Source organism: Cyanistes caeruleus, chromosome 24 (genome assembly GCF_971803275.1).
Source record: "Cyanistes caeruleus chromosome 24, bCyaCae1.hap1.1, whole genome shotgun sequence".
NCBI classification, from domain to species: domain Eukaryota; kingdom Metazoa; phylum Chordata; class Aves; order Passeriformes; family Paridae; genus Cyanistes; species Cyanistes caeruleus.
Genome location: NC_141724.1, coordinates 4,530,962 through 4,544,360, shown reverse-complemented (window position 1 = coordinate 4,544,360; position 13,399 = coordinate 4,530,962). Strand labels below are relative to the sequence as shown.

Sequence of the window (13,399 nt, the reverse complement as noted above, 5' to 3'; positions counted from 1 at the left end):
GGTTGGAACAGATCTTAAAGATCATCCAGTTCCAGCTCCCTGCCATGGGACACCTTCCACTAGAGCAGCTGGCTCGAGTGGCTCAGTTTCTCTCAGTGGATGGTACCCAGGAGACAGCAGAGAGGGAAGATGCAGAGAGGGCAAAACATCCAAAGGATATCTCCAGTTTTCCACTTCTTGCAATCTAAAAGACAGAGCAGCAGTGTATTTTTGTCTTTCAGTGATAACACTCAGTGCTGAAAAAAAAAGGTATTTTTCTGAACGTGAGAAAGGGGAAATTTCGGTCAGATATTGATTGCCCAGAGCAGCTGTGGCTGCCCCTGGATCCCTGGAAGTGTCCAAAGCCAGGTTGGATGGGGTTTGGAGCAACCTGGAATAGTGGGAGGTGTCCCTGCCCATGGCAGGTGTGGAACTGGATGATCCTTAAGGTCTCTTTCCACCAAAACCATTCTGGAATTCTACCAGAGCCAAACTGCCTTTTACCCCAGTGGGTGGAGTGGTTCCCTTGTCACCACTCCTATAAAGCATCTTTTACTGTCAATATAATCCCTTTGAAACTACTCTGCTCCTACAAAATCAAGCAGGGAGGAGTCAGAAAAACAAACCAACAGTCTGCAAGGTCTCTGCTTATTTCAGATAACAGAGAAACTGAAAATTGTTCTGTGCCATTTCCAGGAGAACATGTGGTTTCCGTACCCTGTGCAGCTGCCACGGGGAAAACACCAACCCAGAACCTATCTGCAAACTCTCCTGAGTGCAATGTTTCCTCTGCTCTTAAACTCAAACCCTCCTTTTAGGAATAGGCATGAGGGAAAGCTTTAATAACAATAAAATTTAATAACAGTAAAACTTAATAACAATAAAAAGGGAGAGCTCATAGGCAGAAATGACATTTTGGCCCACTGGCAGCCTGGGGAAAAGGCAAACTGAGGTGTTCCCAGTTATCCCACACAAGGAATCCCAGTTATCCTGGACAAGGGATCTCAGGTTTGTAACTTCCCATGAAGTTCCAGAGCATCTACCTAATAAAGATCATTCTCTTGCACCCTCAGCTGATGAAAATCCTGGTAGCTCCAATAAAACCATCGCACCCAGCAGCCAAGGAGGGGCTCTGATGTTTTTCTTGGGTTTATTGACTGTGGCTAAGGGAAGGTGCTACAAACCATCCAAATACTTCTGATTCTCGGAAAAATCCCAGCTAAACTCCAATTTTGGCATGGCCAGCATCTCTCAGGACGAGGCCCTCTCTCCACAGCCTTGGTGTGGAGGAACCTTGGGAAACCTTGCACAGGTTGGGGCTAAATTTCTCTTTGCTGTAGGTATTTAACAGCATCCCTGTCCCATGTGCTACCTCAAAGGAATTTCCCTTTTTTAACCCAAAATCCAGCAAAACTGAGCAGAGCTGAAGCCAAAGCTCTCGAGGCCAAGCTGCTTTTGGCTTGTGTCGATGGCAGGGGTTGGATGGGAGCACTAAACCACTGAAATCACCTTTTTAGCAAAGAAGTGAAGCAATCCAGCTGCAGAGGAGCAGCAGGGTTTTCCTCCTCCCACAGCACTAAAAAGCAAATACAATCAGAGGAGCTACAGGATGTGATCCCACTTTATCTCACATGTATAAAAATACCAGAGAGTGGCAGGATAAGCTGGAATGAAAGTAATAATAAAAGTAAGCAGTGGGAAGCATGGAGTTTGTCCAAAAGAACCAGAACATTATGACTCCATTGAACTGTCCCCCGTGCAAAGCTCACCTGATCCCATCAGATGTCCCACGGCCCCTGGCGCACGTGTGAAGATGAATTTTCCCCGGCGGGATTTTTGGTTATTTTTCAATCCTGTTTTTTACTGTCCCCCTTGTTTCACAAAGCTGCCGAGGTTCCCCGGCCAAGCTTCCCGGCAGCTGCTCGGTGCCAGCTCCCACTGGCTTTGGGGTTGTTCTTGGTGGAGCAGGATGAACCTCCATCCCCAGGTTCCTCTGCCAAGGTGAGGAACAGGTGGATCTGGGGGTGTTTATTGCCTGTGGATGCTTTGTTGGGTACACGGGAGGAGCAGCGGGACTGGAACCAGGAAGGGGGTGCAGAGCCACGATGGAGGAGCTGGAACCATCTGGAAAGGCTTTTTGCGGGAAGAGCAAGGACCAAGGGGGATGGGAGAAGGGATGCCATGACAACCTTTGGGGGTTTCCCAGGAAACCATGGTCACCATGGCAACTGCATCACTCCGGTCGGAATTAGTGACTTCCGCTGGAAGGCGTGTTCACCACTTTAATCTTCTGGTGATAAGCGGCTGCATCTCTTCCAAAGGCATTGCAAAAAGAGGAGGAAATATCCCTTTGTCTCCAGCTGGGTGGGTCGGAGGCTCCCAGCCATGGCCCATCGTGGATCCTGCTCCATGTCGACACCACTCCCTGCTCCCAAAAACATTCCAGTCTGCGTCTCCTCTCCCTCCCCCTGCACACATCCCTGCTGCACCGCCACAAACTTGACATTGGAGGAAATAATTCCGTCAGGTTACAGGGGAAGGGAATCCAGAATAGAAAATGAAGGCTTAGGGGATTCTTTCTCTATTTAAACCAGTATTGATTGCACTCGGTCTCTGACCAGATTAGAATTTCATAAATTATCTAATGGGGAGAAAAAGGGAATCTGGGATGTGCCCATAATGGCACATCACATGTTTCAATATTAAGCATCATTTAACGATGTGGTAACAGAGACTCTCTGCAGAATTAAATGGTTATTTCCTCCCAGCCCCCTCCCAGTACGCTCTGCCTCATGTTTTCCTCATTCCTCCACCCAGTCCAGGTTGGTTAATCCAATAAATTACTTCATGTGATGGAAGGGAGATCGGCTACACACTGCCCTTAGGGAAAGGGGGGGAATTCGGGAGCAAAGCAAGAGGTTCCCCAAAAGCCCAAAAAGCAAAGCAGCCCTGCAACACGTTGCAGAACAAACACCTGTTTTAACAGTGAGTGTGGTTTGTCTTCATCTTCCTTCTCTTTACCCTTTAGCTGTCCTCTTCTCCAGAGAATTTTAAATCCTTTTACTTTTGGATCTTTAGAAAGGAAGGATCTAAAAAAATAAAAGTATAAAAATGAGGGCACACACAGACCGACGATGGTGCATGTTCCACACAACACCGACACACAGTCACTTTGCATTATTATTGGTATTATTATTGGTATCGTTTTACCGCGTCCTCAGATTTTGTTGCTGTTTGTTTGGTTTGGGTTTGTTTTAAACATCCGTAAAGATCTTTTTGATGTTCACACAGTTGGGATTGTTTGTGGTTGTGCAGTTGCCTGCTTTAAAGGCAGCCTGTTTGAATGCACTGTGATTGATCCCCCCTTCCTCGATCACCATGTACTCGGACTTGCTGAGGGTGGAATTGCTGCGAGCCTTCTTCATCTCCTCGCTGGACGAGAGGTGCTGGCAGCTCCCGACGTGCATGTACTGGGCTTGTTCCTCACCTTCCGTCTCCCGGTGGTAGAAATAGTTGAAATTGGAGACGATGACGGGCACGGGGAGGGCGATGGTCAGCACCCCCGCGATGGCGCACAGAGACCCCACGATCTTGCCCCCAATGGTGATGGGGTGCATGTCCCCATAGCCCACGGTGGTCATGGTGACCACAGCCCACCAGAAGGCATCGGGGATGCTACTGAACCCCGAGCTGGGGTCATCGGCCTCCGCAAAGTAAACGGCGCTGGAGAAGAGGATGACGCCGATGAAGAGGAAGAAGATGAGCAAGCCCAGCTCCCTCATGCTGGCCTTGAGGGTCTGTCCCAGGATCTGCAGCCCCTTGGAGTGCCGGGAGAGCTTGAAGATGCGGAAGACCCTGACGAGGCGGATGACTCTGAGGATGGCCAAGGACATGGCTTGCTGGCCATTGCCTTGCCGCTCAGCCAGCTCCGTGCCCAGCGTGATGAAGTAGGGGATGATGGCCACGATGTCAATGATGTTCATGATGTTCTTGGAGAAGGTGGCCTTGCTGGGGCAGGCAAAGAAACGGACCAGCAGCTCAAAGGAGAACCAGATGATGCACAAAGTCTCCACCACAAAGAAAGGGTCAGTGAAAGATGACACCATGGAAGCAGCCGAGGATGAGGAGTTGGTGAAGACGTCAGGTGGGAGAGGGCCACCCCCTGTCCCGAAGGTCCCCCCGGTTCCCTCATAGTCGTGGTCATCCCTGAATTCGGGCAGGGTCTCCAGACAGAAGATGACAATGGAGATAAGGATGACCAGGACAGAGACAATGGCAATGCCTCGGGCCGGCCCAGAGCTCTCGGGGTACTCGAAGAGGAGCCACACCTGGCGCTGAAACTCCTTCTCAGGAAGTGGCCGCTGCTCCTCCCGAATGAAACCCTCATCCTCCCGAAACTTCTCCATGGCCTCCTCCCCCAGCTGGTAGAAGCGGATCTCCTCGGAGAAGATGTCGATGGGGACGTTGACGGGACGCCGGATGCGCCCGCCCGACTGGTAGTAGTAGAGGATGGCGTCGAAGCTGGGACGGTTACGGTCGAAAAAATACTCATTGCGGAGGGGGTCGAAGTAGCGCATCCTCTTCCGGGGGTCCCCCAGCAGCGTCTCGGGGAACTGCGCCAGGGTCTTGAGCTGGGTCTCGAAGCGCAGCCCCGAGATGTTGATGACCACGCGCTCGCAGCACTCGTGCTCCCCGCTGCCCGCGGGCTGCCCGGCGGGCACGGCCGGCGCCGGGGGCTGATCGTAGCGGTCCCCCCCGAGCAGCGCAGGAGGATGCTGGGGCTCCTCCAGCAAAGGGTCCCCGCCGCCGCCGCCTCCCACCACGGTCATGCTGCCTTCCTCCCCTTCTTCGCCCTCTTCCTCCTGCTGCTCGGGGCCCGGCTGGGGGGCGGCGGGGGGCTCGGTGTAGCCCAGGTTGTGGTGGCTGCTGCTCGAGCCGCCCCGAGGCTGCCGGCCGGCGGAGGAGGCGGCCGGAGAGTAGAGCAAGCTCCGCCGCTCGTCCATAAAGGTGTGGGGCGGAAGGGGAAGGGGGGGAGGGGGATCGGAGAGGCGGCAGCCGAAGCCTTTTCTTCCTCCTCTTCCTCCTCCTCCGGGCGGAGAGGGAGCAACAGCCGCCCAACTCCTCCAGCGGCTGCCGCTGCTCTGAAGAGCTGAGGCTCTTCTCAAAAAATCCGCCCCCAGCCCTGGCACCGCCTCACTCAGTCACCGCTCCCGGAGACACCCACCAGCCCCCCGGCCCTGCCCCGCAGCCCCCCGCCAGCTGCGGGCACCTCCTGCCCTGCCCTGCCCGGGGGAACCGCATCCATCCATCCCGCAGGCAGCGCCGAGGGGCTCCAGCCTCCTCCCGGGAGCATCCTTCGCTGCTCAGCGGGCTGCAAGCAGGGAGAGGGGGTTTTCCTCACACAACCGCTGCCTAGAAAGACTTTTTCTGCCCTTCCCCAGGTGGAATGCTATTTTGGCTCTGAATTTTGGGGTTTGCCTGTTGGTTTTCAGCCACGGTTTCACACGGTGGGAGGCTGTGGGCAGTGGAAAGCCGACAGCGTGGCCAGAACCAACAGTTGTTTTGAATCAGCGTCTGGGTTAGGCTGGGGATTGTTTTTCTCTGTCTAGGAGAGCGTGTGTGTGTGTGTCCATGAGTGTGTGTGCACACGTGTGTGTGTGTGTGTGTGCTTCCCCCACCAAAATAAACCCAGAAGCGAAGCTGAGCCAGCCTCTACCAAGGAGCTTCCAGGCTGAACCGAAACCTGCATTTCAGACTTTCCATCAAGAAAGCCAAACCCTCTCTATTTCTTTTTCTTTCTTCCTCCCTTCGATTGGTCTTCTTAAGCAAATAGTTCAATTCTGAGCAAAAGGGACTTTTTCAAGCAAAAACCTCCTTTGCAGAAGCCCAGAGCTGGAAAGCATCCCATCCCCAGGAGATGTGCATCAGGGACAGCCTCTGATCTCTGCACTCCCAGCTCTCCCCTGGATCCTCATTTTTCCAACCCCCTGCAATAGCTGAAATGCTTTAACCCCCAGCCAAGGGGGTTTAACCACGTGCCAAGGGGGTTTAGGCAATTCAGGGAGCTCCCAGCTTGGGAAAAACTAATGGAATGGTTTAGATTGAAAAGGACTTTAAAGCTCATCTCACTCCACCTCTCTGCCATGGGCAGGGACACCTTGCACTGGACCAAGAGCTCGACCATGAGGGCTGAGGAGAGGAGAGGAGGGAGCCTGTGTTCCCTTCCAGAGCCAGATGGGTGGTCCCAGCACCACAATGGAGATTAAAAACCATCCACCATCCCCACTTGAGCTCATCATCCCGGTTATTTTTAACCAGCACAGCCTCCAGAAGGTAGGGAGAACAACAGATGAAAAGATCAAACTTATTTATACTTTAAATCAGAAACAAGCTGTCCAAAATACCCAGATCTGGGGAGGGAACAACAATAAATATTGGTGCAAGAGCCGGCTCCAGACTGAACAGCAGATGAAGAGTGAGGATGGAGCCCGGCTGAGCTGAGCCCACCGAACTCTTTGCTGACAGGGGAAACACCCTCTGCCACCAGCAAGCCAGGAGGGTTCCTGAGGGAATCAGCCCCAGCCAGGTGTACATGGAGAGGTGGATGCTCACCCATGCCCCCACACAAGGAGAGTTGTCTCCAGGCCATGTCACCCCACCCCAGACTTGGGCTCAAGTCCTTTGCTGCCACCTCCATCCTTGGCTTTAAGCCCCATTTTTGACACCTGTTTTTCTTGAGGGTGTGGATCTCCTGGAAGTTGCTCCCCCGCCGTTCCTGCAGCAGTTCGTGGTGCTAACCAGCAACTTGCTCCCAGTGAGAGCATCCACTCCTCCCTTCCAACCCACAGAATCTCCCAGCCATCCCCAAACCCAGACAAGGCAGGAAGCAAAGCCCTGGAGCACCATTAACCCTTGAGCTCCCCTTATTGTTTGTAGTTTGGGAAAAATTCCTGTATGCAACAGTTCACATCCAAATCTGAGGCTTTATTTTCATGAGAAAGAAATAAACATCATCTCTCCACCACATATATGTGTGTGTAGCAGCTAAAAACTTGTCTGGCTCATCCCTTTTCCCTGCTAGGATTTCTGCCAATAAATCAGAGTCGTCTGGTCTCAAGCAAACAAATGAGGCTGCCTCAAACCATAAACATTTATTGAGGACACAAGGCTCGAGGCACAAGGTGTAACTTCCATAATTGCAATAATTTACTCTGCATCTGTCAGGGGCAAACCCATCAGGAATTACCGAGAGAGCCACAGACCTTTGGGATACTGCTTGGGAAAGCCTTTCCTTTAAGAGCAGCAGGATGAAGCCCTTACCCCATGGCTGCAGCACAGCAGCAGACATTAACCCTTGAGCTCCTGTGCCCTTGGTCGGGCTTCGCGCTGGGATTTCTCCAGGAGCTGCCGGCCCCAGCACCTCGCCCTGTTTACTCCTCCGCTGCCTCCCTGGAATCCTATCAAAGCCAATTAGGCTGTGCCAGGCGAGCAGCAGCGCTGCAAGCGGAGAGCAGCTGAGGGGCAGATCCTGCCCAGCCCTTCCCCTCAGCTCCTACCTTCCCCTGGGTCTCCAGACGAGCTTTGGATGCAGCAACAGCATCACCTCCCCTGTGAGCCCCCGGCTGCCTCACACGGCTTCCCTGGAGGGGTTTGCATCCAGGAGCTGCAGCAAGCCCAGCATTTGTCAGGCAGAAACAGAGGTGGTCCAGGTCAGGCTTCAAAACCTGGAGGTCTGAGCACAAGGGAAGGGGGATAAAAGCCCAGGGGAAGGGAGATCTCCCTGGTGTCCAACCTGAGCAAAGCTTTCCTGTAAGCTGGGAACTCAGTGCAGCACCAAACTGTCTCCTCTAGGCTGTGGTTTGCTGTCTAATGTGAGATGTCCCCTCTGCAAATTTCCTTCTGCTTTTTCATCCATCTCTTCTGCTGCATCTGGTCTCAACAAATTGAATTTTGTTCCTAACGGCCATTTAAGAAATCCCCCTGTGCAATGATCCACACACAGGCTGCCCTGGAAGAGAGCATGCAGTTTCTATGAGGAAGCAAAGCAAGCATTGCTCTTTTTCTCCCTTAATGGCCTTCTCAGGGCAGATTTCCAAGCAGAGGGGATGAACAACTTCCCTCTTTCCACAGCCAGGCCCAGACCACGAGGAGAATTCCCCCCAGCATCTCTCCCCTGGGGGACACAAGCTGCACAAAACACATGGGAGCTTCACCCCAACTCTCAGTTATTCCCAGCCATGGGGCTGCCTTAGCATCCTGCTTCCCCCTTGGAATTTTCCTTCCTTCTTGATGAATCCCAGTGCCTCTCAAGCAGCGTTTTGGGGTTGTCCTTCTCCCCCTCAAGGCTCCCCTTGGTAGCACCAGCAGCCAGGCAGGGCGTACAGAATCCAGCCTGGCTGTGAGCAGGATCTCACCCACCCTTCCTTCCCTCCCATTTCAATGGGAATTCTGCTTCCATTGATAAATCTGGGACAAATCTGCTCGTCTTTATTTCACAGATCAGAGATCTCTCGGCACACACGCAGTTACAATAATACCTTAATGCACTGCAAATGCATTGTCTGTCCTCCTGCAGCAAAGCCCCAAGTGCTGCAGCCAGGCAGCGCAGCTTTAACTCCCTCCAGGTTCCTCCTGTCGGGAACACGAGCACTCCTGTGCTGCTCAGGATGGACAAACCTCATGGAGAAAGGCTCGAGGTTGTCACTCACTCACCCATCACAGGCAGGACTGCAGGGGCTGTTGGCAGCAAACACAGCTCGGCACCAACCCAGCCTTCTGAGAGAAACTTGGAGCAATTATCACAGAATCATGGACTTGTTTAATTTGGAAAAGCTCTCTAAGGTGATGGAATCCAACTGCCCATGTAACTGCCAAGGCAACCAGTAAACCGTGTCCCCAGGTGCCACATCCATGTGTCCTTTAAATCCCTCCAGGGATGGGGACTCCACCACTGCCCTGCTGACACTATGGTAGTGCCATTTCTCGGGAAAGAAATTTTCCCTAATATCCAACCTGAACCTCACCAGCACAACTTGAGGCCATTTCCCCTTGTCCTGACTCTCAGCAATCAGGGAACAAGTTGAACAATACAACCTCTGGTTCCAAACTGGCCAGTCCTGCCATCCTTGCCTTCTCCCACAGTCCGTGAGCTCACACCCTTCCAGAACTGGGATGCTGTTCCCAGTGAATTCCAGGTTGAGGCCATCTCATTCCCAGAAATCAGGGATCCTATCTCATCTCCTCACTGAGCCACAAAAGCAGCCAGTGAGGGTTCCCTCTCTGGGGTAAGACAAATCCTCCACCAACGCCATCCAGGGAGACAGCAGGAAGGACAGGAACTGAATCTCGATTTCCCAGGATGGATTTAGAGCTCTAACTCTGGAGCACCCCATTCCTATTCCTGTCGCTGTCTTAGTCAGACTCCAGGTATAGCTCATCCATGGAGTGAATCCTTCATTCCCTCCGTGCCTCAGTTTCTCATCTGTACATTGAGGGAGTATTTCTCGCCTCCCACCTGGAGTCTATTTCAATCCTACACCAGCAGCTTTTCTCTGCACTCACAGTTGCAGAGTTGTTTCTGTTTCTCAGTTGAGAAAGATACTGGAAGATGGAAGAGGGGGGAAAATCCAATGCTGCATAAATCCTGCAGCTTGCTCGGCCCTCAGCACAGGTGGGAAGCATCTCTGGGAGCTCCCCTGGGAAAACTGGAGATGCTTCTCTCCCACAGGACATTCAGCACCAGGCACAGCAGGACCCCAAACACCCTGGGATCCTCTCTGACTGCTGGCTGTCTTCAGAGAACAGGCAGAGGGGAGGGAAGTGAAAATTGAACCGATACCCCAGAAAAACCGAGCGTGGACAGCAGCTATTTTTCATGGGTTGTTTCCCACAAAGCCAAGGATTGAGCAAGAGCATTTCTTGGGAACTGAAGAACAAGTTTCAGTGGCTAAAAAAGATCAGCCAAATTACTCAGCATCACCGTCATCCGTCGGCTTTAATGGAGCTAAATCCCATCCAGCCTCTGGGGATCCAAGGGTTACAGCTCAGGATGGAGATAGACCTGTTTCAATATCCTAAAAATGTGATTAACTGGGTGGGATTATGATGGCCAAACAATGTTAATGCAAATTCCACTGGAATGGGGATCACATTCCAAGGCCTCCGCAATGACAGCAAAGCGATACCCAACGACTCCTGTTGCAGGGCATCATTTGGTCATTAAGGTCTAAGATTACATTGACAAAGCAATTTAACCACAAATCCTGGGAGACAACAGTGTTTTCATTACCAGTGTCCACAGCAGGGGAAGATGAGCTGCACTTCAGAGAGGGGAGCAGGAAAATCAGGGACATCTCAGGGTCTCAAGGTGATGCTGGAATAGCACCGGTGCTGAGCCAGACACAGACTCAGCCTAAAGATGTGAAACCACCAATTTCTGCCAGTAAGAAGCATCCTGTGGGCCAGGGAGGACTGTTTGGCCACTGAATAATTTATTCTGTGATGTCACTTCTGGTTGTGATTGGTGACAGTCACTCAGTGAGGGGACAGGAGCTTTCACAGCCCCCCTAAGCAGAGCAATGCCATTCCACAGCAGGGAAAGCTCTTGGTGCCAGCCCCTACCACCAAAAACAGCAACTGATCTCCCTCTAAATCAATGTGGTTGGAAAAACTTTCCCTAAAATGTGGGCACAGTCCCTTTCCAGCAGTATTTTAAGCTGAATTTTCAGAGGGTGTTCAAGACATTCTGGGTGATTTGGTGCCTAAGTCCAGCTGCACAAACAACTCTGTTTTTAAGGAAAAAGGTTCTGCCTTCCATAGAAAACCCAGGGAATCTGTAAGTCACCGCTGTGCCACAAAGCATCCCTTGTGCAGGCTCAGAAGTTTATTTTTGAAACACACCCTCTCCACCTTTTCCCCACTCTTTAGCCAGTTTTATTCAGCAAAATAAATTGCATCAGAGAAATGAAGCAATTTTTCCTGCACTGGGCAGCTGGGCTGGAGCCAGCCTCGACCCTCCTGTCCTGGCAGCAGGCACCAGAGCCCCCAGCAGTGAGATCCGTGGGAGCTGGGTGAGGAGGAGGAGGAGGAGGAGACGTTTGGAGGGCAGGGAGCTGTCTCAGCCAAGCACAGATCCCAGTGACAGCCACGGGGCTGCCTGGAAGCTGTCAAGGACATTCAAAGCGTGTTTTGTCTCTTGGATTTTTCCGCCTTTCCGCAATCCTCCCAATTTTTCTGTGACTTTTCATCTGCTCGTTCGCTGAACATCGTGTTAGAAAGGAGTGAGGGGGAATCTCAGGCTGCAGGAGTTTGACTGACACAGCCCAGGAGCAAATAATGGATGAGGCATTGCCATCATGGTGTGTTCCAGCAGGACTCCTGGCCCATCAGCCATGTGTTGATGGAGAAGAGCCACCATTTATTGAATTATACAATCCCAGCATGGTTTGGGTAGGAAGGGACCTTAAATCCCATCTCATTCCACCCCTGCCATGGGCAGGGACACCTGCCACCATCCCAAGTTGCTCCAAGCCCTGTCCAGCCTGACCTGGATGGGGCAGCCACAGCTTCTCTGGGCAACCTGTGCATCAACACCTTGATCTTGGGGACAAACCAGTCCTTGGAGGGCAAGGCTTGTTCTCCAGAGTGCCCCAGGTCTCCAAGGATGAACAGGGTTGGGCAGCCCAACCCAGCTCTGGGTACCCCCAGCCCCCCTGCAACCATGAAACCCAAAAGTCAAACTGAGGGACCTCTGCCTTGCACCAAAATCACACAGCAGGGTTTGCATGATGTGAAACTGGTGGTGGCTAAAGCAGGAAACACACAGGGAGAAGAAACTGAAAAGGGGGAGAAAATCCTCTTTTGTAGTTCACATTTTTGTGCCTTCTGACACACACGGGAGCAAAGTCACTGTGGTAGAATTACCCTGAAGCCATCAGACTTCCATTAGAGTTTGATGAAATCATGGAAAGAAACAGAGTGACTCTGCCTGGCTGCAGTGAGAGAGCCACAACAGAGGCCAGGATGCTCCTGAGGGCTGGATCCCCCAGCAACTCTGCCCTTGCTTTTGGTCTCAACGGAAGTGACTAAACAGAAAATGAAAATCTGCACAGGTCACCAGGCCAAACACATTAGTGCAGCCCCAGCTTCCTGGCCTCTGTTCATTAGTTAATGTTTGGGCAGTGCTTTGAGAGAAAAAACACACCCTGAATGCAGGTCTAATATTGTCATCATTCCCTTTCCAGCTGGAAATCCAGGGGAAATTCTCTCCTGCCTCAAGACCCTTCTGTCTGTCCTCCCCATCTTCACGGCCAGTTTAACCTTCCATCACCAGTGCTGGGACCTGGTTTGTTATAAACACCCTCCCCTGAGCTGTAAGGTTGTTATTGAAGGGTCATTTTGTGCAGGGGAGGTGAATTTATTTGCAAACACAGGCGGGAACTTCAGCTTTAGCTGCAACATCTGGATGCTGATAGAGCTGCAGAAGCTGCAGGTAAAGCTGGAGCTCCCAAACGCTCCCTTAGCCATTGGCAGAGGCTTCATTTCTAGCTGGAAAACCCAAACCAGCAAGAATTTGGAGCAAAGGAATTTGTCTGCAAAGGGCTTGGAGACCTGAGCTCTGCAGCTCAACCCTGTGATTTATTTTTAATCAGATTTCCTGCTTGTCAGCTGCAGCACTTCTGGGGAAAGCCCCTGAAGCCTCACTCAGAAATCTCCTGTTTGCAAGGCTGCAGATGGGGTGAGGGGGAGCAGAGGAGTCATTTTTTGCCTTCTTAATCATCCTGCCGAGACTGTGGGTGTGATGGGTGACAGTCCAGGCAGAAGGTGACCCATGGGTGCCACAGGTCAGGTTCTCTCTGTTGACCCACGTCCTTTCCAACAAGAACCAGGAACCACACATTGATCCCGAAACAATCACCACAAGATTCTCTCAAATGACTTTTCTTACACAACTTCCAAAATCACCATGTTCCTTTTATTCCTTTTCTCTAAGCCCCAAATGACAACATAACTAATTTAGGGGTGGGGTTTTGGGGGGTTATTTTGGGGCAGAATGAAGGATTTCTGCAGCCTGAATTTTGGTATTGCTTTGATATATTCAGAAAAACATGTCCTGGCTGGGCTTGGGGACACCAGAAAGGCTGATCCGCTCTGTCACCTGTGACAGTCACCCCAGCAACAGCTCTGCTGCCAGCAGAGGCAGGAGAGGATGCTGACTCACTGCCTGCTTCGCCTGTGCAGCTCACCCTTCACACAAAGCATTGCTCAAGTCTTGCTCTTCCTTTCCTTTAAGCCCTGCCTTTATTAAAAAAAAAAAAAAAATCATTAAGAAACCTTAATTATAAATGGACAAGTGAGGGGAAAAAAACAAAGTAGCAGCCACTATCAAAGAGAAGTTTTATTCCACTAAGAAATTGATTTG

At 51.7% G+C, this 13,399-nt stretch overlaps 1 protein-coding gene across 1 annotated transcript; it reads right to left on the bottom strand.

Moving 5' to 3' along the window:
* Positions 1 to 817: 817 nt before the first annotated feature.
* On the bottom strand, positions 818 to 5,118 carry KCNA3 (potassium voltage-gated channel subfamily A member 3). The gene has a single exon (XM_023942316.2). The coding sequence runs from the start codon at positions 4,980 to 4,982 to the stop codon at positions 3,234 to 3,236; it is 1,749 nt and encodes a 582-aa protein (XP_023798084.2). The 5' UTR covers positions 4,983 to 5,118; the 3' UTR covers positions 818 to 3,233.
* Between the last annotated feature and the right edge of the window lie 8,281 nt (positions 5,119 to 13,399).

Excerpts from the sequence above, each read along its gene's own strand:
- KCNA3 (XM_023942316.2), bottom strand. The coding sequence starts at position 4,982 with ATGGACGAGCGGCGGAGCTTGCTCTACTCTCCGGCCGCCTCCTCCGCC.